At 43.2% G+C, this 24,632-nt stretch overlaps 1 protein-coding gene and 1 long non-coding RNA gene across 4 annotated transcripts in view; one reads left to right on the top strand and one right to left on the bottom strand.

The window, feature by feature from the left end:
- STXBP1 (syntaxin binding protein 1) overlaps positions 1–3,089 on the bottom strand; it is a 62,314-nt gene extending 59,225 nt beyond the window's left edge. Inside the window, exon 1 of one of the 2 annotated variants that reach the window (XM_032478498.1) lies at positions 2,865–3,089. In XM_032478498.1, the coding sequence (XP_032334389.1) occupies positions 2,865–2,901 (37 nt within the window). In that variant the 5' untranslated portion in view covers positions 2,902–3,089. The remainder of the gene's footprint in view (positions 1–2,864) is intronic. The other variant, XM_032478499.1, reaches the window with a different exon arrangement.
- Positions 2,064–21,440, top strand: LOC116663268. 2 transcript variants are annotated; one of them, XR_004319498.1, is made up of 3 exons: positions 2,064–2,229; positions 14,314–14,465; positions 18,035–21,440. It is a non-coding gene; the product is annotated as an uncharacterized LOC116663268 (long non-coding RNA). The 2 variants fall into 2 exon arrangements; XR_004319497.1 differs by lacking the exon at positions 2,064–2,229 and adding an exon at positions 10,389–10,744.
- Positions 21,441–24,632: the final 3,192 nt, after the last annotated feature.

The following is a 24,632-nucleotide window of genomic DNA, read 5'->3' as shown; positions in this document are numbered from 1 at the left end:
GCAATAGACTGGTTATACCAAAAGTGTGTTTTGGGAATGACAGTAGAGTGACAGGGAGAGTTTCTCAGGATTGTCTGCGTCTGTCACAACAGTGTGAGACTGTCCCATATTTCAGTCATGCCTGTATTCCCCCATAATTCCTAGCAGGCTCTGAACAGACATTTGTTGAATGAACAGCTAACGTCTCCTCAACTTTTGTTGTGCCTGTACCTGCTGCTACTCTAAAACCAACTCGCAAAGCCATGACAAGAGGCCAAAACTACATATATCTTGCTGTTGATCATATCCTTAATAACATTCATTCATCCAATAAATACGTATTGACGGCCAACTATGACCAGCCACCGTTTTCGGTAAAGACGGTACTCTCCCAGAAGCTATATTCTAGTGGATGAAACAATTAAACAAGTACCTAACTTCCTCCCCACCCAAAAAACTACACGATATCACTTCAGATAATTTTAAGTGCGATGAAGAAAATAAAATGAGAGAATATGATAAACAGGGACTATGAGTTGTTAATTTGGATTGGGAAGACCGGGCTGTGAAGATGGCATTTAAACTGGTGCGTGTTGGTTAAAAAACATCTTTATTTTGCTTTTATTTTTAGAGGAAAAAGGCAACGCTAAAAATTAAAATCTAAAATCAGGAGTCAGAACTAACAGAATTCTCTGTGTCATTGACAAAGAATTGCAAAAATATTTTTCTCCAAAATTTATTCCTAACTCAGTTATTATAGAAATAGAATGCTGTTCACACATTCACTAATTTTATGTAAAATTGGTTTGGTTTTATTTTTGTAAACAGCATCTTTGCTTTATTTCAGAAAACAAATTTTGGCCATATTGTCTGTTGATTTTTTTTTTTAACCTTGATATTTGCTTCTTAAAAAAAGCAGGTGGGACTACCTGCATGAAGAAGGGTCATAGTAAAAGATACAAAAACTTGATTTCTGTAACACTTAGGGATTTTAAAAAAAACCTTATTCAAATATAACATTTAAAAGAATCTAACAAATAACATAACATTCCATATTTCACAAGCCTTCAAAAAGGGGGTTGGAAGGAAATGGTATGTCTAGAACAATGAATAAAGTTATTTTTTTACTAGTGTTGCAAGGAAATATACACTGGATTTTTAAAAATTAATTAACACTTATTTTGGCAAGTCATTTAACTGCCCGGAGCCTCCATTTCTTTCCCATGGGTAAAATGAGGGTGTCGATATTAGAAGATCCTTATGGGTCCTTCCGGCCCTAAACGCTTTGATTCGCCTTTAAAAACAGAGTACGTGATTCACAACATTTACTGCATGGGGAAGGCAAGTGTTATAGTGGGTACTTTTTAAAAACTTGCTCATTTGGGGCTCAGTTTTTATAACAATTTTATTTTGATGTAGTAAGTCAGGTAAGGTTGTACAAGTGGGAATATTTTCTATGTATCAAAGAAGAGAATAAGGAAGAAGAAACAATTGTGATGCTCACAAGGAACATTATAGAGTCAAAAAACATTTGACTGCCAGAGAGAGGGCGAGAGAGAGGAAGCACTCTAATTGGAGAGAATCATTGGAAAGGAAACTGTAATTTCCACCATTTTTATTCTATTTCTTTTCTTATCCTCCCCTACAGAGAAAACCTCAGTTCTAGTTTTCTCTCAATTTCAAAAGAGGTAGCAAAAGCCACAGCAATCCACTCACTTATGTTAAAGTAACAACCAAAATATTGAAGAAGCACTATTTGTCTACACATATCACCAATCTTATTTGGCACTGGGAACGCCGTTTTCCATATATTACCACCGTCAGTTCTCACTCTGCTGCAACCTACACTCTCCACCACTCATTTTTAAAAATCCATTTAACGCTGAGCCTTTCATCCAAATCCATGAACAATCCTTTCCTCCCTGCAACAGTGTTTTGAACTGCCCGAAACCAACCACCGGCTGAGTCCTGCGAACCGGGAGACAGATTGCAGACTGCGGTGCTGGGCAGGGCCACTCCTCCCTCTGTACACTAAAGCTTTCCAGGTCTCCCGGGTGATTTAAGACGGTTCAGGATCCTGATAAGACCCCGCCCTGGAAGCCAAGACCCTGGATAGGGAGGAGGAATGAGGCGGCCTCAGCCCAGCAGAGTCAAGCCTTCGGAAAACAGGCTTCTCCTCTCCAGGTGCCAGGAGTGGCCCAGGCTGGGCGAGCGGCGCGTCTGAGCCAGCGCGCGCGGAGACGCTCCCAGGTGGGTCTCTGCAGCCGGGGACCGCGGCTCCGGCTCCCGGGAGGGAGGGGGAAGGGGGAGGAAGGAGGAGGAGGACGCAGGCCGGGATCTCGCTCGTCACGACTCACGAAGGAGGGTGGGAAAGAGGGAGGGACTGGAGACAGAAAAAGGAGTGGAATCAGGGAGCTTAGGGAATAAAGAAGGCGAGGAAAGGGAGAAGGGATACGGGGGGAAGGTAATGGGAGTGAAGAATGGGGGTGCAGGGGAGAGTAGTGTGCCGCAGGGGGTAAGGCGAGGTGAAGGGGAACAGATAGGGTGCTATGGTGAAGAAGGAGGGATGGAGCATGGGGGTGGAGGAAAATGGAAGTAAAGAGGGAAGAGACGGATGGGGCGAAGAGGGGAGGGGTGGGGGAACAGAGAGGAATGCGGGAAAGAGCGGGGGAAGAAGGGAAGAGGGCGCGGGCCGCAGGAGGCCGGGAGGGACTTCTCTCCGAGGAGGGCGGCGCCGGAATAACGGGACCCTCCCAGCCGGGAGCCCCCGGCCAGGCGGGGCGAGCGGCCAGCGCGGAGGCCGGGACGCTACCGTCAGGTACGGTGCCCGGCTTCTCCCGGCAACCGCAGCCACCGCCTGCAGGGAGGACACCGACTCCACTTACTCTCTCCGACCACTGCTTTGAGGCCAATGGGGGCCATCGCGCTGCTCGAGTCTCCGGGCTCCGCGCCTCCTCACGCGACGCCCGCGGACACCACCGCCTCCCCGGGTCGGCGCGCTCTGCTGGCTGCAGCCCGCCGCCCCGCAGCCGCGCTCGGGATCGACTGACGCGCGGACTCGGCACGGGGGCGCGGCGCCAGCCAGAGCGAGGCTGACGACCCGCCGGCGCGCGCGCGGGGGCGGGGCCGGGCGGGGGCGGGACCTCGCGCCTGCCGACAGCGTCACCCGCGCGCCTCCGCCAATAGCACTGCGGCCCGGTGGCTCGGCCCCGCCCGCCGAGATGCGGCTGGACGCTAGGCGGTCCCTGGCTGGCGCGAGAGCCGCTCCCTCCTCCTCACCTCACGCGCCGCGCGCGCCCGGGCAACCGCGCGCTCCCGGGACTCTGGGTCTTAAGGTCCCATCAGATGCCTCCCCATCTGAATCCCTGGCCAAAGGTTACCGACACGTTCCATCTTTCTGAAACCCTGCTATGGACCTGTCTTTCCTGTTTCTGAGAGCCTTCCATTTTCCCCTGCCCACAGAAGGAACTCAGAGGCTAAATCCCTTAGTAGTACCCAGTCCCAGCCGCAACATTACGTGAGGTTAATTGACACCATCTCTATCTCTCCGGATACCCATATCCATAAATCTACCATTCACAGAGTTCTTGTGTCAAGCTCCATGCTTTACATGCATCATCATATTAAATCCTCACAATAATTGGACATTGTTTTTAATCTCCATTTTCAGGTGAAAAAAAATAGGCTCAGGAATTGAGCATGAGACTTGCTCTCAGGTTGTGTATCACATCAGCATATGTTTATTGTTCTCCCACTACTGTATGTCAGCTGCTGTTCTAGGTATTGGAGCTCCGGCCACTTAAAAGGCAGACACCGATCCTAGTCTTTGGGCAACCAAGTCCGGAAATATCTAGGTCCCAAATCTAACAGGAATATGCTGTGGGACGACTCTGGTCTCAGTATCTTCTTCCTGGAATCCACATTTACCAAAGTGGTCCTAGGTCAGTTTTTTTCTGGATTTTGTTGACGAGGGAGACTGCTTTTAAAATATGAAACAGGGCTTCCCTCTGGCTTCAGAGAAAAATGAGTTGAGCCAATTAAAAGTAAAAATGGATGGGAGAGCTAATAGTCATAAAATCAATAAATACTCTTTACATTTTTGGAACAGCTCTGTGAGCTAGGTCCTTTTCTTAACATTACTAAGAAATATAATATTTTACAGATGAGGAAATTGAGATTCAGAATCTAAATTCTGAACCATTATTTTATACCAGAAACAACTAAAGACGTTGAGGCCTAAAGAAGGAATTTCCCAAGGTCACACAGTGAACACTGGCAGAGCCAGGACAAGAGGCTACATGTCCTACCTAGTTCAGCCACCAGCCCCAGGGCACAAAGACTTGACCATTTTCTCACCCTCACCTCAGTCTACCCCAACAGAAACTTCATACGGCTTCACAGAGAGGGAAAGTGTTTATCTGCCATCTCTTCATGTCTGGGCTCCTCCTTTACCCAAGGAAGGTACCGATAGCCTTGGGTTGCATTTGGAGAAGAAAGAGATAGTTTGTAAATGTGAGGAAACCTAGGACACATTTGTAATGTCACATGCTCCCTCCTTGACCCTCTGGCACATGTCAAAGGAGCCAGTATTCTAGCTGAGGAGATGGACAGGAATCAAACAGTCACACACAGCATTGAGTTGTTGTTCTAATAAGTGCTGAAGCAGAAGGATAGAGGGCTGCGAGAGCAAATGACAGAGCACCTGACACAGTGGACCAGGTGGGGTGCAGTCAGGGCAGGCTTCCTAGGATGAGTAAAAGGTAGCAAGAGGGGACTGGGAGAGTGTCCTAGGCAGATATACAGAAGGAGCAAAGACCAAGTGCCAGAAAGGAGTTTGACTTTTCCAGGACAGAGAGGGGCCAGTGTGACAAGAAGGGAGAGATTCTGAGGGACGGGGTGGGAAGGAAAGCCCCTAAGGGCAGTCCTTGCTGCAGAGCTCTAGGACTTTTAAGTGGCCTAGAATCTGCCTGGAGACCTAAGGCCACAGAAAATAAAACATAGCAGCTCCTTCTTTCTGCAGAAGGAAGGACAAAAAAAGATTCTTCCTTGCAGATGCATACCTGAGATGTTTACTAGGGATGGCAAAAATCAGAACAGATGTTATTTTAAGTAGGATGGTTGAAAAAGCGAGTAGGGTGACAGACTGTGAACTCACTCAGGAACCCCTAACTCCAGAATGTCAGATTGGAATCTATCTGGATGTGAAATGCAAGATCTGCTTCAAGACCTCTTGAAATCTGTAAGCCTTGATTTCTCTACCTGTGAAACAGGGACAATAAAATTTCCAGGCTTCTCTAAAAGAGTGCCTCTGAGGAGCCAGGAAGATGACCTACACGATAGGATAAAATCTTCCCTCAGTCACCTCACAGTATTATCTCTGCTCTGTATTCTTTATTTGCACATACGATTGATAACACGCCAGGCACCATGCAAACGGCTCATGAATTTTCATCGAATTCTCACTACAACCCCACTAGCTCTGTGCTATTATTATTCCATCTTCCTGGGGCGCAGGGAGGTCAAGTAATTTGCACAAGGTCACAAGGCTCTAAGTGCCGACCAGGGACTTTAGCTTCGACTTTCTGATGCCCAAGGGAAGATGTCCAGCGCCCAGGCGCTGGCCCAGTGCCCAGACCTAAGGACAGGTTTGGCTGTGTGGACTACCTGCTGGGGAGTATCAGCAAAGGGAAGCAGAACCTCCTGGGAGTTGGGACTCAGGCAGGTCCACCACCCCGCATCCCAGCCCAGCCTGAGGTTTGGGCGGGGTTGCATCCGCAGGATGCGCTGGGTTGCTCCGCGGCCCCGCCTGCCCCGCGGGCAGGTGCGCCTGCAGCTGCGCATGCGTGGCCTGCAGCTTCTGCAGAGCCCGGGTGCCAGCCAGGCGTTGGGGGCGGGAAGAGTCCTGTGATTTACGCAAGGGTCACGTGACAGCGGGGAGCCTGCCTGCGGCTTGGGTACTGCACCAGGAGTCAGGCAGGTGGGCAGACAGATGCGGAGTGGAGAGGGGAGATGCTGGGGGGAGGGTCGGGTCAGGGACTAGAGACAGGCAGCAGCATGGAGGGGCCGAGAACGGGGAGAGGGCCGGACGACCCAGCATAAGCAATGGGGTGGACCAGAGAAGGACTAAAGCAACCCAGTGCAGTTGCCTCCACCAGACTTACTGATACCGCGGACTGACCGGCTTGGGTCCCCGCCACACTGAGGCCTGTGGGAGAGCCCTGGGTCCAGAGTCTGGGCCTCTCCTCCGACAGTCTCAGGCTTGCACCTACCTCCCTTCTGTTTTTAAGCTGCATTATCAGCAGCAGCTGCATTTTTCTGTGTTCACCCCCACCCTCTCCTCCTGGCCTCTGGGCCTTTAGATTTTGGGGCATTCTTTTAGAAGTAGTTTCTAAAGAATTCAACAAGATAATATTTGTAAGATTCTTTACCTAGTGCTGGGACTCTATTAAGGACCCAATAAATGTTAGCTATTAATAGCATTAATTACAACTTGAGTCAGAGTAAATCAGTTCTGAATACGGTTATGGAGAGTTCAGTTGCTATCCTGCCTTTTTTGCTGCTGAAGTTCATTGGCAGAGAATGAAGTAATTGACTCCAACACAGCCACCCACCGTCCGCACACCTACAAAGAACAGCTGGGCCTGGAGTGCTTGAGTTTGGTACATCCTTGCCCAGAAGAGTGAGTTAACAGTTTTTTTGTGTTTGAGGTTAGAATAGTTATCCAAAAGGCTTCGTTTTCTAAAGCCTAGGCGGGGGTCTCAAATTCAAAGGACTGGAGGGGTGAGGCAGACGTGAGTGATACCACAGATGTGGTCAATGGCAAAGCATACACCTGGCCCCGGGAGAGCAGTCCTTACTCAGCTCCAACCGCTGGTTTCCATGCAGTGACCAAGGATCTTGATTGCAGAAATTTCACATCTCCCAATAAGTTTGTGTTGTAATGAATTTTTTTTAATTTAATAATATGACACTGGCTAAACAAAACACATCTGAAGGCCACATCCATCCCCCAGGCTCCCTGCATGCAAACTCTGGGGAGCTAATACCTCTTTCCTAAGGGGGAGGTTAGAGTCCCCTAAGCAGCAAGTGCTGAGAGGCACTGACTTCTCCCCCACGCACATAGTCTCCTAGTGGTCAGGACTTTGGACAGGGGTAGTGGTGGGGTGAATGCCTGTGTACTAAGCACCAGGACTCCCCCCCACCCCCACCCCCTGCCCTGCAACTTTGACAGCCAGGAATAAGTACCTCGGCTCAGCCTGGCTCCAGACAGCAGATTAGGGCCAATCACTTTTGAATGGACTGGTGAGCATTGTGGTGGAAGCCTCTGAGGACAGCTGTGTGGACTGCTCAGTTTTGCCTGGACTGTGAAAGTCCCACAGTCCAGGTCCAGTCCAGGAACAAGGAGAGAGCCACACACAAATGCCTCACAGATGAAGTCTCAGTGAGGGTTTAAAGCAAGTTTAATTCAATTTGGAAAAATAAAGAAATATGACATTTTTTACACCGTGGGTATCAGAGAATAATTCATGCCTTTTACACAATTATATTAAATTGCCGTGATATTCCAGAGGAAGAAGTTTTCATTCCAACAGGAGAAGTAATTTGGTTTAGATGTGGTTTGTTTTTGGCCAATGGGGCCAAAAAAACTTCATGGAAGAGGTGACATTTGAGTTGAGCCTGGAGGCTGAGGAGAGGGAAGATCAAATCCAACCAAAGGAAAGAGCCTAGGCCCATGGTTCCTGGAGTGCCACAGCAAACAGGAGCACAGTGGGATGTTTTAAAGTTCGGAGAGGAACACAGTGGTGCTTATCATCTGCTGGACACTGTGAAAACTACTAGCTGGAAATAGTTCACAGTTTCAATATTAAACTCTACTAAGTTCCTTTCTGTGATGGTATATCTTTGTGAAGCTGAGTTTTCAGCAATTGATGTGGTAAGAAGCAAATAACTCATGAAAATCAATGTGGAACAAGAGATGAGAGTGTCGATGTTTGATGCGATTGATTCCAAGGTCTGAGAAGGTTCACATATCTTATTAGTAAGGAATGATGGTTATTTAAAAATTATATTAAAATTTTTTTCTTTCAAATTATGAGTACTGGATTTTTTCAAATGGTGACTAAGCTGTTGGGATATAACAGAAATTGTTTGGTCCTGACCACTTTGTAAACGGAGCTATTACGTTTTTCTTTCGGTCTGGGATGCTATGAAAAAATTACTGCGCCTCAAAGGCTGCCATGTTTGGGAACCTCTGGCATAGGCAAAGTGTGGAGGCATTTATTAATTCAGTAGTATTTACTGAGCACCTACTATGTGCCAGGAACTATCCTAAGCATTGCAGATACAGCAATAAACATACGAGAAGTTCCCTGTGGATTTGAAGCTGACATTCTATAGGGGGAAACGCATTCTAAATAATATATAGCCTGTTAAAAAATGATAAATGCTATGATAAAAGAGTAGGGTGATCAGGATTAAGCTTAGGTGGTGTGGAAGGAGATTGCATTTTAAAGGGAAAATGCAGGCTAGGCTTCATTGAGAAACTGTTGGGTATGAATTCAAAGTCAGGAGTCATATTTGGGCATCCCCATCAGCACATACAATGTGGATGATGCCAGGAAGAGTGACTCAGATGACCCAGGGGGTTAGTGACTGGTCCTGTGAAGGACACTGGGAAACAGTCCAGTTTAAGGCTGAGCAAAGGGAGTGGAGACCAGAAGGAGCCAGAAGGGAAATGGCCAGAGAGGTACAGGGTGAGCCAGGAGTGCAGAAAGATGGAGTCGTTAACAGCATCTCATGCCCCAGGGCTCTGATAAAAAATGAAAAGCATTGGTGTGTGCACCTGTTAGAGGTCACTGGTGACCAGGGCAAAAGTCAGAGGGAAGACAGGTAAGGATTGAGATGAAGGAGGCTGTCTGCCAAACTTCTCAAAAAAGTGTGGATTTTCTTTTCTGCAAGAAAGACGAAAAAAGGAAATGGCTGTATAAACCATAAGGGATCAGAATCAAGGGAATTTTTTAAATAGGGGGGCATCTCTCATTTTAAAATGAAACCTTTAAAAAACACAGAAAAGTAATGAAGCAAATTCTCCTGTCCTCCTTCCCCAAGAATAAAGAACAGTTAATGTTTTGCTTCAGAATTTTATTTTAGAAAAATAGATCTGGTTATATCAAGTGGATGTTTTTCCTCCTGAAACCCCACTAAAATAGTAGCAGGGGAATTATAAAAAGTTTAAATCTACCAGGACACAAAGAACAGAAAGAGAGGCAATGGGAGATGAGAGAGTGACAAAACTTTGGAAGATGAGCGGCATGTAGTTGAGGGTTAATGACTGAGTAGAGAAGAGAAACTGGACATATGAACCTCCAGGAGACCAGCCACTCAACCACAGAATCTTGGGAAAATTCAAGAATCATTGATACTAGGTACTCTCAAAGGTGGGAGTGAAAGTTGGGGCCGAAAACAAAAGATTGGTAAAGAAAAGGTGGAGTCAAACCACCAGATCCCCTCCCTCACCCTGCACAGTTAGGGACTACCCCTCCCCTAGTAATGACAAAGGTGATGGTGAAGATGAGGGTGATGACAGATAGCATATAAGGGGCGTACTATGTGCCAAGCACTATCCGAGTTCTTCACATATATCCATTCATTTAACCCTATTAGTCACCTATGAGGTATTTACTGTTATCATCTCCATTTTACAGATGATGAAACTGAGCCATTTGTCCAAGATCACACAGCCAATAAGTGACAGGGCCAGGATTCAAATCCTGGCATGTGAGAGGTAAGGATGGACAGTAGTCTTGTGTTTGGACTTCATTTGTCTCCCCATGAGAAGCCAGGAGCGGGGCTGAAACAGTTGTTTAGATCAGAGATAGTGGAGTCCTAGCCTAGAGGCAGGGATGGGAGGGGGTGAACATAACTAAGATGAGTAAAAATAACCCCTCCCACTTCCTGGGCACCCTGATGTGCCCAATACTTTGTGCATGGTATCTCATTTAATTCCCTCCAAAACCCTATGGAGTAGGTATGATCATTTATATCTATCTTACAGATGAGGAAACGGAGACATGACACATCCTGGGGCACATAGTCAACTTCTGGGCAAACTAGGATTTGACCTTGGTATGTCTGAGCCCAAAACCTAAATTCTTAACCACAGAGCTCTGTTGCATCTCTAGATTCTAGAACCTTTTGGAGCCAGGCACAAAATTATACACTGTGAGTCCAAGCACGTGAAGTTTCAGAAACAGCCTAATCTATGACAGTAGAAATCACGAAAACTATCTCTTGGGTGTGGAGAGCAAGGAGTATTGACTGGGAAGAGAGACGTGGGAGCCCCTGCGGCTCTGCAAGTGTTCTGTGTCTTGATCCGGGTGGTAGTAACATGAGTGTATATTTATGTAAAAATTCGCAGAGCTGCTCACTGAATTATGCACTTTATTGGGTGTATATTACACTTTATTTTTTTTTTTTTAAAAAGGGCTTCCTTAGAAGATGTGCATTTTGAAATGAAGCTGGAAACCATTTTGGATGATTATTATAATCATATATAAAATGCTTATCATATATTGGGCATGCTACTTATTGAGTGCTTTTGATATGTCAGATGCTGCTAGGTGCTTTACATATTATTTTATTTTATTTAATCTTTACAGTGGTCCTGAGGAGATAAATATCCTGCCCATTTTACAGATGATAAAACTGAGGTTTCAAGAATGCAGTGACTTGCCTGGGTCACCAGGAAGTGGCCTAGTCAGTCCAGGTTTGTCTTGTCAATGCAAATTCAATTAACAATCAAGAAAGAAAAGAGAATTTTCTTTGAGCCAAACTGAGGATTATAACCCAGGAGACAGACTCTCAGGAGCTCTGAGAACTGTTCCACCTATTAGAAATCAAAGGCACAGTCATATACATTTTCAACACAAAGGATTGTACATCAAAATGACATACTGACATATTACATAAAGTTCACCAAAGACACATAGTCCAGGTAAGCACAAACAAAGCAAGCAGTAAGTCACCATGACCCCCTTACAGAGTTGGGAAAGAATGCTAATCTTTTAAGAGGTTACATTGCTGGTGTCAGAAGAAAGGGAAAAAAAATACATCTTTATGGTTGAGTAGGCACTCCGATTTTTAAGGAATTCTGGTTAATGTACAACCCAAATGCACATTGCACACTAAAGTAGGAAGGAGGAGGAGAGAAAGTATTTTATGTTTAAAATTTCTTGTCCTGCCTTAAAATGTAAGTTTTATTTCATCAGTCTGACCCCCAAGTCCATGCTTATGGCACCACCTGCTCCCACCTCCCTGGCTCCATGGAGCTGGTGGGACTTGGCTTACAGAGGCTGAGGGAGGAGAGACCAGAGATAGTTCTGAGCAAAGTTGGAGGGCACATGGCCCCTTGCAAGGCTCTGTAACTAATTTTGTTTCTGTAATTTTGTTTTATTATTCTTAAAGCGCACCTCCCACCCTGATTTGTTAAAACTTCAGTCTCCTGGCTCAGAGTGTGGCTGGGAGGATGGTTGCCCCATCATTAGATTGCAGAGTATCACTTAGTAATACCTTAACCGCCATCCCAGCTCATAACAAGGTGCCTAGGGTCCTCATCAGACATACCCTCACCCCAGCACCAGTGTCTTGTAAAGCAGACCCTGAAAAGCTCTCAGTAGCCTGAGAAAAGCAGGGATGTCTGCCCCTCCCAGTGCAAATTAAACACAGGCTATCTTTCTGGACCCCCAGCTTCCTACCTCTTCTCCATGCCCCTCCTCTCTCCCTCCTTCTCCCTTTTTTTTTTTTTTTTTTGTCTACTATCTTCCCACCTGGCTTTTCCCCACTCACCCCTCTCCTTAACAACAGCTGACTTCCCCCCTTACCCCATGAAGAGTCAGGGCCAAGAGCCTTCCCCACCCTGGTACCGACCAAGCAGGACTCTGCTTTGGGGGAGCCAGGATTCCAGCGCTCGGCATGTGGTCCTGCCTCACTGGGTCCCCAGACAGTCACTTCTTCCTCTGGACATCAGTTTCCCCACTTCCCATTTATGCATAACCTGGGTCCTGGGCTGCTTGTCTTAAATCACACCGGGTATCTCTTACTCTCTCTGAGTCAGGAAGCAGGTAGACAAGGCGGTCCACCTTGGGGGCCAGACTCCCTCTTCACCACCTGCCCATCCTAGAGGTATCTTAAGTGCCCATCACTGGGCAGGCTGGTGAGGCAGGCTTTGGTCCTGGATCTGATTGTCCAGAGGCTCCGGATTCACTGCCCAGACCTTCAGAGCATCCCCATGTGGAATCCCTAGTGGGGTCCTCTTCACCCCCAAGTCTTTCCTGCCCTCCCTTCCAGGCTGTGACCCTCCCCCAGCTGTTGCTAAGCCCCTCCTTAAATGCATCACAGCCATGCCCTGGTTGAGCAGATGTTTAATGTACAAAACAAAAATAGTGATTATTTTGTTGAATGGATCCCCAGAAATCTGAAGTCATCTGTTTGGGACATCCCACCCTGGGGCCTAAAAATGCCTGCTGCCTTCCTTGGCAAAAGCACAGCAGCCCAAGAGCTGTTCAAGTATATTTATAAGCAGTTCTCTGCCCTGTTTCACTGAAAGGCCGCGAACACCCCCTACGCCCCCAAGCCTCCTGCTGCTGGGGCCTCGCGGAGGAGGAGAGGAGGGAGAACTTTGCATCCTGGGTTGCAGCTTGCTTTTTTCCCCTTGGCATTTTCTTTGATGCTAAAAATCTATTTTTCATTAAAAAAAAATCAAAGAAATGTCTTTTACTTACTCTGAAGATAAATCTACTGCCACTGCACTCTTTCTCTGAGATCAATTTCTCACCATCCCACTACCCCTATTGCTGACCCAACTTTTGAACTTCATCCGGCTAAAAGGGCGCCTGTCTCCTTCCTTGAGAAGCAAGATCAAATCCTCTGCCATTGCTCTGCCCATCATGGCTCCTAATTCCTGCATTTTCCCCTCTGACTGCTGTAGGGAAATCCTGGAATGACGTAACTGGACTCTAGTGGGGTTGGGTTTTGTGTATTTTTTTAAAATTGTTATTTATTTATGTATAGATTTTTTTTAGTGGAGGTACTGGGGATTGAACCCAGGACCTCGTGCATGCTTAGCATGTACTCTGCCACTTGAGCTATATACCCTCCCTGCTGTGTATTTTTTCCTTCACTTCTTATTACCCAAGTATTACAGTACACTTTTATTGTCAAAAGTGTCTCTGTAAGGAAGTGAATTCTTCATACTAAAACTGTCTGGGACACAGTTAAAGTTATGCTAAGATGAAAACTGACAGCCTTAAATGCTTTTATTGTTAATAAAAGACCAAAAATAAATGAATCAAATATTTTACCTAAGAAATTTTTAAAAATAGCAATAAAGTAAAAGACAGAAGCGGGGAGGAGGGAGGGTAAAGATCAGTGGTAGTGTGCATGCTTAGCATGCATGAGGCCCTGGGCTCAACCCCCAGTACCAACAATAAATAAATAAATAAATTTTTAAAAAGAAGAAAAAGGGGAGAAAAAGATGAAAGCTGACAGAAATAAAATAGGAAAAATTACTGAAAGGACAAATGAAATTTGTTTGGAAATGCAAATAAAATGAGAAAAATCTTAATAAAGGCAAGTCAAAGCAAAGACAGAGAGCAAAGGTATGCAACATTAGGAATGAGAAAGGCAGTATAAACAGATAAGGATATTATTAAAGTAATCATTTAAAATATTATGGTAATAAACTAAAATAACAAAAGGAAATATGCTTTTTCAGCAAAATACGAACTATGAAAATCGACCTAAGAAGTAGAAAAATTTAACAGACTAAGAACCATGGAAGAGATTAGAAAGATAACCAAGGAGATTGCATTCTGATGGAGAAATATTTCACATATTGAGGTGTGGGGACATCATTTTGGCTATTACATGGTTCAGCCTGAACTTTGTGTGAACTCAAACAGCTTGATTCAAGATCTATCAAACACATACAGCACATCTACTTCAATCTTTAAGGTAAAGAATGTCTGTTTCAAAGATAAAGATAAATAACTCTCTTCCCACGACATTCATGCTAACACTCCCTCAAAGATAAGGTTCCCTTCCCAGACACCAGGGTCCTGCTGTTTCACTGTGTTACATACTAAATCTGTCTCTTTTGAAACCTTGAAGGAATGTAGTCCTGTCAATCTGATGTATGTTCTTTGTTCTGGTAAGGTAGGAGACTGTGCCGAAAATCACCCTTCAACAGAGCAGTCATTCCTCAGAGTTACTGAGAGGATCCTTCTGGGCTAGCATCCTCCATTTGGCTTGAATCAGACTCTTTTTTCTTTATTATAGATTGATTATTTCTGTCAACACTGCTAGACGTATGCTGCAGGATATCAGAGAAACCCACCTGTGATCACCTGGAGTCTTACTTTGGACCGGCGCTTGGTACCGAGCACAACTCCCTTGAGCCCCCTGCTTCACAGCATCTTTCAGATATTTGGGTGAGTTTTTCCTGGTATCTGGACCTCATTCCAAATGGTCTTGAGTTTTATCTGAGCTTTGAAAATGTTAAGACCTGGAGCCTTAAGAGGGTACTGGTACATTTCCTGGGTGGAAGGGACCTTGGGGAAATTTCCAAGCCGGGGAACTGAGGGGAAGTTCCTGGGCAGAGAAAGCCTAGAAGGAATTTTGGAGTGAGCTATTGGCCTTTCTTCTTCTTCTTTTTTTTTTTTAACTTTTTTTTATTATTACTTTTTAAAAATTGAAGTATAATCAGTTTACAATATTGTATCAATTTCTGGTGTACAGCATAATGTTTCAATCATATATATACATACATATATTTGTTTTCATATTCTATTTCATTATAGGTTACTACAAGATATTAAATATAGTTCCCTGTGCTATACAGTAGAAACTTTTGTTTATCTTTTTTATATATAGTAGTTAGTATCTGCAAATCGTGAACTCCCAATTTATCCCTTCCCATCCCCTTTACCTGCTGGTGACCATAAGTTTGTTCTCTATGTCTGTGAGCCTGTTTCTGTTTTGCACATAAGTTCATTTGTGTCCTTTTTTTTTTAGATTCCACATATAAATGATATCATATGGTTTTTTTCTTTCTCTTTCTGGCTTACTTCACTTAGAATGACAATCTCCAGGTCCATCCATGTTGCTGCAAATGGCATTATTTTATTCTTTTTTGTGGCTGAGTAGTATTCCATTGTATGTATGTATGTGTGTGTGTGTGTGTGTGTGTGTGTGTGTGTGTGTGTGTATTTATCACATCTTTATCCAGTCATCTGTCAATGGACATTTAGATAGTTTTTGTATCTTGGCTATTTTAAGTAGTGCTGCTGTGAATACTGGGGTGCATGTGTCTTTTTGAATTAGAGTTTTCTCCAGATACATGCACAGGAGTGGGACTGCTGGATCATATGGTAAGTCTATTTTTAGTTTTTTAAGGAACCTCCATACTATCCTACATAGTGGCTGCACCAATTTACATTCCTACCAACAGTGTAGGAGGGTTCCCTTTTCTCCACACCCTTTCCAGCATTTATTACTTGTAGACTTTTTAATGATGGCCATTCTGACTGATGTGAGGTGATACCTCCTTTTGATTTGCAGTTCTCTAATGATTAGTGATGTTGAGCATATTTTCATGTGCCTGTTGGCCATCTGGATGTCTTCTTTGGAGAGATATCTATTTATGTCTTCTGCCCAGTTTTTGACTGGGTTGCTTGTTTTTTTTTTATATTAAGCTGTATGAACTGTTCGTATATTTTGGAAGTTAATTCCTTGTTGGTTGCATCATTTGAAAATATTTTCTCCCATTCTGTAGGTTGTCTTTTTGTTTTGTTGATGGTATCCTTAGCTGTGCAAGGGATTTTAAGTTTAATTAGGCCCCATTTGTTTATTTTTGCTTTTATTTCCATTACTCTAGGAACTGGTTCAAAAAAATATTGCTGTGATTTATATCAGAGTGTTCTGCCTGTATTTTCCTCTAAAAGTTTTATATTATCCAGTCTTATGTTTAGGTCTTTAATCCATTTTGAATTTATTTTTGTATATGGTGTTAGAGAAGTTCTAATTTTGTTCTTTTACAGATAGCTGTCCAGTTTTCCCAGCACCGCTTGTTGAAGAGACAATCTTTTCTCCATCGCATATTCTTGCCTCCTTTGTTGTAGATTAACTGACCATAAATCCGTGGGTTTATTTCTGGACTTTAAGTCCTGTTCCATTGATCTAAGTATCTGTTTTTGTATTGGCTGGGCTTATTTAATTTGGCTTAAATTGGAAAGATTGTGTATATATGGTCTGAACAAACACATAGGAAAGTAAGTGACTCAGCCTATTCAGCTCCGAGGAAAGGGACATTTGCTCTTTCTGTCCACAAGGTGTCCTAAGGCAACTGAGAACCTAGTGGAAATGTCTGAGGATTAATCCTGTTGATGAGTAGTAGACCCACAGGGAACCCCATCAAACACTTTAAGTTATTTATAGCTCATCCAGGGGCACACATATGAACTTGTCATTCAGTGCTCAGCGCCCCCGCTGTGGATTTAGACTGCTGGTGGGAGAAACTGAGACACGAAACAGCAGGACTAACTCAAGGGTGACACCTTGAGGAGCTAAGCTCAGAAGCGGCACACTTTGGACCCACTACACTGGCCCTAGGAATTATTCAGAGTTTATAAAAAGACAAAACTAAAAGAAAATAGAAAACCATGCTTCTAAAGCCAAGCAGCTCCCAGGCAGGCAGCCACCCACTGGAACTCCGCTGGCTTTATGTCTGATACCATATGATGCAATGAGGCACAGAGCTGATACCACAAGTGCTTGGTAAAATGGGAAGATCTAACAAAAGATAACTTAACTCTTAAGAGGCCAAAATGGGGAACTTTTCAACTTACCAAAATTAGTTTATTGCATGCACAATGGGGAAAAAAAGCCGGCTATAAAATTACACAGACCGGATGGGAAGCATATTTCAGGTGGTACTTAGAAGCTTCAAAGTGTGGTAATGATACAATGGCATCCTTACTAACGGAAAATTATCAGAAGCTGTTGCTAAATTAGAGAAAAGCTCAGAAGCTAACTTCCCCTCATCTCCTCCTTCTTCCCCTCCTTCAGTGCCTTCTGTCCTCTCCTTTCTGAATGTCCATACCCTGATTTATCTGCCCTTCCTCCTCCTGCATCTCTGAAGGAGAAACCTCCAGGAAGAGCTGAGCCTATATTAATGTGTACTGCCTGGATTAGAACTGAACTTAAAAATGTAACTAAGGATTTCCCAGACTCTTTCCAAGATCCTTTAGGGTTTGTTAGGACATATGAGCCAGGATACTCAGATACTATGTATCTTTGGTGAATTTTATGTAAAATGCCAATATGTCATTTTGATGTATGATCCTTTATCTCAAAAATATATATAACTGTCCTCTCAGCTTCTGGTGATCGAAACAGTTCTCTGAGCTCTGTGAGAGACTGTCTCCTGGGTTATATCCATCAGGTTGGCTCAAATTAAATTCTCTATATCTTTCTTAAATTGACCATTGATTAATTTTTTTATCAACAAGATGGATCCTACTTAAAGGAAGAGCAGGGACATTACTGAGCTGGATATGCAGTAATGTCCACAATGGACGTAATTGAAAGCTCTTATTTACCAGAAACAAAGTTAGCACAACAAGCCAAATTAATTACCTTAACCCGAGATTGTCAACTAGCTAGAGACTAAATAGCAAATATTTATATTGACAGTGGTTATGCCTTTGGAGTGGCACACAAATTTGGAATGCCATGGAAACAATAAGGGGTTTTAACCTTTTCAGGATAGCCTATTAAAAAATGGAAAAGAAAAGGTTGCAGAGTTATTAAATACTATACAAAACAGTTGGCAATTATTAAAACACCCAAGCGTTCCGTGTCTGGCACTGTGGAAGCCCAAGGAAATCAGATTGCTAATGATGCAGCCAAACAGGCAGCTTTAAAAACTCACTCAGCCTCGAGAATGTCCACTGCCCTCTGTTAACACTGCTAATCTAGTAAATGATTTCCTTCTTTACAGGCTCAAGAAATCACTGCGAAAGAAGAGAAACAGGTGTGGCAACAAAAAGGGGGATGTTTGACCACTTCACATAAACATGGTTTGGACTTGATAAAAAAAACAAAAACCTATAGTGCCCGTTGAAACATGGTTGCTATTACTCCAGAATGTACATTATTTAACCTACTAGGAAACTGAGAGAATGGTTTTATGGAGAAAACAATATTTTTGGAAACTTTCTCCTACAGTGGTTCATAAAGTATATACTCACTGTACTATATGCTCTAAGTATAATCCTGGAAAACCACTTCATGGGTCACAAGGCCACTTGCCCCTTCCTAAAGGATTCTTTGAAGTACATCAGTTGGACTTTGTCCAAAGTCCACTATCTCAAGGATATAAATACATCTTGTAATGATCTGCATGTTTTCACACTGGATTGAAGCTTTTCCCTACAGGAGAGCAACAGCTTTAACAGTAGATAAATTGTTATTTGAAAGGGTAATTCCTGTTTGTGGAACTCTTTCCGAGTTATATAGTAACCAGGGAACTCACTTTACCAGACAAATAATTAAATCTATTTGTAATATTTGGGCAATAAGGCAGCATTTTCACTGTGCTCATCATCTTCGGTACAAAGAACTAACAGCACTACCAAAACTGAACTGGCAAAACTTTCAGAAGCATTTAATCTCTCATGGCCAAAAGTTCTGCCCTTGCTTCTCAACCTTAGATCTTCACCTTTTGGTAAACATCAGCTGTCTCCTTTTGAATTAATAGCAGAATGGCTTATGTGACTGGGTGAGGGACTATATGAACCAACCTTACTCAAAAGAGATCTATTGCATTATTGCTGGGATCTTATTAAGGCACTTAAAGGAAATGAAAAGTTGATAGCTAATTTCTTTCACAGTGAGCTGTCAGGAGATAAAGACCTTACAGATCATGGATTACAATCTGGAGATTTTATTTATTGGAAAAGACATCAAATAGATTCTTTGCAGCCATGTTGGAAAGGAAAATGGTATTATTAACTAATCCACGCACTGCCAAACTAAAAGGCATAGACTCATGGGTTCACATCTCTCATTTTAAAAAAGCCCCCTCCGCCTAAGTGGACTTTAACCATTGTTTCTGACACCCAGTTTCAACTGACTAAGGCAAGCACCACCAAGCCAGGACAAGAAGAAGATGACAGCGGTAACTGACAGCTAACTCAAGACTCTGGACCAGGCCTGTAACCCCCAACCTTGTCAACACTTTTGGACTGCTTTTAAAAAAATTTTGAATGTCTGTCTCAAAGAAAATGATAAATAATGCTAACACTCTCTCAGATAAGGTTCCCTTCCCAGACACGAGGGTCCTGCTGTCTCGCTGTCCACATACTACATCTCCTTTGAAAACTTGAAAGAATGTAGTCCTGTTGATATGATGTACGCTCTTTGTTCTGGTAAGGTAGGAGACTGTGCTGAAAACCAAGCTCTAACAGGGAAGTCCTCAGAGCTACTGAGGGGCTCCTCCCGGGGTATAGGACTCCATTTGGCTCAAATAAAACTCTTCTCTATTCTTCAGCATAGATTGATTATTGATTATTTCCATTGACAATTCCAAAAGACTCCAGTTCAGTAGAGGACAAACTAATATTAGTGACTCCTAAGATGATGCAGTGGGAAATACACAACAGCTATGTGGTATTCTAGCCCCAAATGTTCAACCTAAATCCAGTCATGAAGAAACAGACCAATCAAGATGGTGGGACATTCTGCAAGACAACTGACCTGGACTCTTAAAAAAAATCAAAGTCATAAAAGGGAAAAAATAAAAGGCAAAACTGTTCTAGATTAAAAGATTAAGGAGATACGACAACCAAAGGCACTGGAGGATCTTTGATTAGATCCTGGAGTTTTAAAAGTCAGTTATAAGGACATTATTGGGACAGTTAGAGAAATCTGAATCTAGACAGTGTTTAGGTATTATTATATCTATTTCCTGCTGGGTGCGAGAATGGAATTTTCTTGGTTGGGATAATGGAATTTTGCTTATGTAGGGGAATGCCCTAAATCTTAGGAGATACATTTTTTAAAATGTAGTTAGGAATGAAGTCTTGATGTTTGCATTTCATCTTTGAAATTGTTGAGCAAAAAATTTTAGATTATGTGTGTGTGTGTGTGTGTGTGTGTGTGTGTGTGTGTGTTTGATCCATAACAGCCAGGCCACTGTGAATGGTATAGAATAAGGGGTTGGTAATAGGAACTAGATCTCATGCATTGTGAGTGCTGCTGGAACAGACTGTGCACGGCCTGTATACCCACCAGTAGTTGGAAAGGAGAGATGGACATGAAGTGGGGGCACACAAGGACAAATTGGAGCTCACATCTGTCTCCTACCCCCTCTATCCTCAATGATGCAAGTGACCAGCAACAGAACTGGTGTCCTTTGCCACAGAGCTGCATGCATAGCTGGCCCAGGACTCAGAGAAGCCAAAGAAGGAGACCTAGCAGGAGCCAGGGAGAATACAGATCCAGGTACTGTCCCCAAACCAACAAGGCAAGTTAGCAGCTCAGTGACAACCACATGCCAGCTGCAGCAGAGCCTGACTCCTTCCACCAAAGTGCAAAGCATTTAAAAAAAAAAAAAAAGCATGCTCCCTTCCAATCTTGAGCAGATTTATTTTGTGGCCAACCCAACTTGGAACCACACAGGGGAGAGAATTCTAGGACATTTGGGTCCAGTTGAGCTAAGTTGACACACTACAGAGTAGAGCATGAGTGAGAAAGAGAGAGAGAGAGAAAACAAATGTAACGAAATATTAAAAATTGGTGAATCTAGGTGAAGAGGGCTCAATTTTTTTTTTGTAGATTTGAAATTTTAAATAAAAAGTTGGAGGTGGGAAAAAGGCACCAGGCCCAGATGGTTTCACAGTTGAGTTTTATCTAGGCTTTAAAGATCAGATTATTCCTATATAATCCCTATATAGTTACACAAACTATTCTAGACCATAGGAAAATACAGAAAATTCCAGAAAATAAATATATGTATGTATACGCATGACTGGGACATTGTGCTGTACACTAGAAATTGACATATTGTAATTGAATGTACTTCAATTGAAAAGTAATAATAAAAAAAAGAAAGTGAAGAAAAGTCTACACTCAAATGATTCAGAAGAAAGTATATACATATATACATATACATACGTGAATGTTTTATATATATAAAATCCCATACTGTATAAAATCCCATATTGTGTGCATATATGTATATATTCTTATGTATGTTTGTATGTGTGTATCCAGATAGAATCCTATGACATAAAATATAGTTTAATCTGAGTAAAGGGTACATAAGTTTGCTCTTTGTACTATTTTTATTCTTGCAACCTTTCTGTAAGTTTGAAATTATTTCCAAATAAAACGTTTTAAAAATTGCTCTTTTCTCATACATTGCTCATAGACTGTAAATTGGTACAACCACTTGGGAAAACTCTTTGGCAGTATCTGCTGAGGCCGAATCTCTGCCTCCGCTGTGACACTGCACCTCCACCTCCGGGCATGTGCCTATGCGAAATGAGTGTTTCTGTCGACCAAAGTTGCATGGCAGTTTATTCTTATTAGCCCCAACTGGAAACAGCCCAAATGTTCCCCAGAAGTAGACTGGATAAATGAACACAGCTCATCAACACAATGAAACACTACTTAATAATAGAAAGGAAATGTATAAATACACGTAACACCTTGGAGGGCGTGCTGAGTGTGCTAGGCAAGACACAAGAGTGCACATTACATGATAACTCCATTTCTTTGCGGTTTAACCACAGGCCACATGGACCTATGGTGACAGAGATTAGAATACTGCTTACCTGTGGAGAGAGGGGGAACTAGGTGGGTTTCTGGGGCTAGAAATGTTCTGTATCTTTTTTTTTAATTAAAGAATTTTTGATTGAAGTACAGTTACAATGTTGTGTCAATTTCTGGTGTATAGCATAATGTTTCAGTCATATATATGCATAATATAGTCATTTTCATATTCTTTTTCATTATAGATTACTGCAAGATATTTAATACAGTTCCCTGTGCTGTACAGTATAAACTTGTTGCTTATCTATTTTATATACAGTAGTTAGTATCTGCAAATCTTGAACTCGCAATTTATCCCTTCCCACCCCCTTTCCCCCCGGTAACCATAAGTTTGTTTTCTATGTCTGTGAGTCTGTTTCTGTTTTGTAAATAAGTTCATTTGTGTCTTTTTTTTTTTAGATTACACATATAAGTGACATCATGCAGTAGTTTTCTTTTTCTTTCTGGCTTACTTCACTTAGAATAATGATCTCCAAGTCCATCCATGTTGCTGCAGATGGTATTATTTTATTTTTTAAGGCTGAATAGTATTCTATTGTACAAATATACCACAACTTCTTTATCCACTCATCTATCAATGGACATTTAGGTTGTTTCCAGGTCTTGGCTGTTGTAAAGAGTGCTGCTATGAACACTGGGATGCATTATCTTTTCCAATTAGAGTTCCCTTCGGATATATGCCCAGGAATGAGATTGCTGGATCATATGGTAAGTCTGTCTATTCTTACCAGGAAATGTTCTGAATCTCCATCTGGGTGGGTGTTACATGAATGATTATGTAATATAAAAATGTATCAAGCTATGCACTTGAGATTGTGTAGTTTACTGTATATAACTTCTACTTAAATAAATAATAAAAGATCACCCTGGCTTCTGTGTAAAGACTACCACAGTGGTCCGGACAGCAGAGAAAACAGTTGGGAAGCTGTAGCAAAGATGAGGGGTGAGGGGGAGGAAGGATCAGCCTGGGGGAGCCGCAGGGTGAGAAGTGGCAAAGGTGGAGTGAAATGAGGGAAGAGGGGGACTTGAGGGTTAGCCCCGGTGGAAGAGCTAGGTGGCGGCACCAGGGACCAAGATGGGAAGTCTGGGGTAGGAGCGGACTGCTGGACCCCTGCCCCGTCCACTGCATTTCCTGGGGTCCTGCAGAAGTTGGATTTCCCTTCACAGCTGTCTCCTAGTCACCACCAGGGGACAGCAGGTTCTTTCGGTCAAGGCAGCCTGAATGGGGAGCAGGACTGTCTGTCAGCTGTGGAGCAGGGAGCCTGGGTAGCCTCCAAGCTGTCCGGACACTGTGCTCCTTGCAAAAGAATCACGTAGGATGGGAGGGAAGGAGGTTAAAGCTGAACATGGTGACACCAGCCCTGCACAGTTCCTCCTTATGCCCCAGATGGAGCCAGGCTCCTTAAGATGGTCATGAGGTCTTGCTGCTGACACCGCCCCACCACCTCGCCTGCTTCCACTCAACTCCAGCCCCACCTCGGGGAAGAAGTGGGCTCCCTGTGGTGCACCCCCTCCCACACACGCTGTTTCTGCACCCTCTCCCCTCTGGGCATCCTACACTTCCCTTGAGATCACTGCCTCCAGGACCCTTTCCTGACCCCAAATCTGGGTCTGGCTTGCCCCTGCTACTTCTCCCATCATACACCTGTCTCCCTAAATTACAGTAGTCAGGTTACCTGTCTGACTCTTCAGCTCATCTGTGGCTCTGAAAGGAATGGCAGGGCCTGGAATGAGCTCCAAGAATGTAATGTTGAATGAATCTAAGGTGGTAAGAAGATAGCATCTCAGTTAATCCATCTGGTGTTTTGAATGTGGGTTCAAGTATGGGCACCACTTATGAGATGTGTGACCTTGGCAACCGTCATAACCTCTCTGGGCCCTAGTCTCCTCATCCAGTTACCACAGTTATTGATCATATTCAATGATAGGATGCATGTCAGTCCCTTAGCTTAAAATCTGCACACAGAAGGTGAGGGAAGGGTATAGCTCAGTGGTAGAGCACATGCTTAACAGGCGCAAGGTCCTAGGTTCAATCCCCAGTACCTCTGTCAAAATAAAAATAAACAATAAATAAATTAAAACCCTATTACCTCTCCCCGCAAAAAAATCTGTACATGTATATGCTTAATAAAAACAGGAGGACTTTTTCATGTGTGGTTAAAAAATGAAAGTATGCAAAAGTATGCAATTGTATTTGTTTGTGTAGACTGTGTAATAAATTGTTAGCTAATGCCAGGGGGTGAAATTGGGAGAATAAGGTAAAATTTTTCATTTTGTACTTTCTATACTTCTGTAGAAAATGTCTTACATTAAGCATGTTTTACTTTTGTAATAACACAAGGTTTAAATGAGAAATAAAATCCAATAAGCATATGAAAGAATACTCAACATCATTACTTATTAGTCATAAAGGAAATGCAAAACAAAGCCACCATGACATAACCCTGCTCACCACCAGAAAGGCTAAATTAAAAGGCTTGACAATACCAGATGTTGGCAAGAATGTGGAGCAACTGGAACTCTCATACATTGTTGGTATAAATGGTACAACCATTTTGAAAAAAATGTTTGACAGTTTCTAGTAATAGGCATCCTTACCCTATGAACCAGAAGTTCCACTCCTAGCTATGACCCAGTCACCAGGAGAAAAATATACATCCACAAAAAGACTTGTACAACAATGTTCATAGCATCTTTATTTATAACAGCCGAAACCTGGAAGCAACCCAAAGGCCCATCAGCAAGAGGATGGATAAACACTC

This window comes from Camelus ferus, chromosome 4, assembly GCF_009834535.1.
Source record: "Camelus ferus isolate YT-003-E chromosome 4, BCGSAC_Cfer_1.0, whole genome shotgun sequence".
Classification (NCBI taxonomy): Eukaryota; Metazoa; Chordata; class Mammalia; order Artiodactyla; family Camelidae; genus Camelus; species Camelus ferus.
Note: the sequence above shows the minus strand (reverse complement) of the source record. Positions and strands in the feature narration are given on the sequence as shown.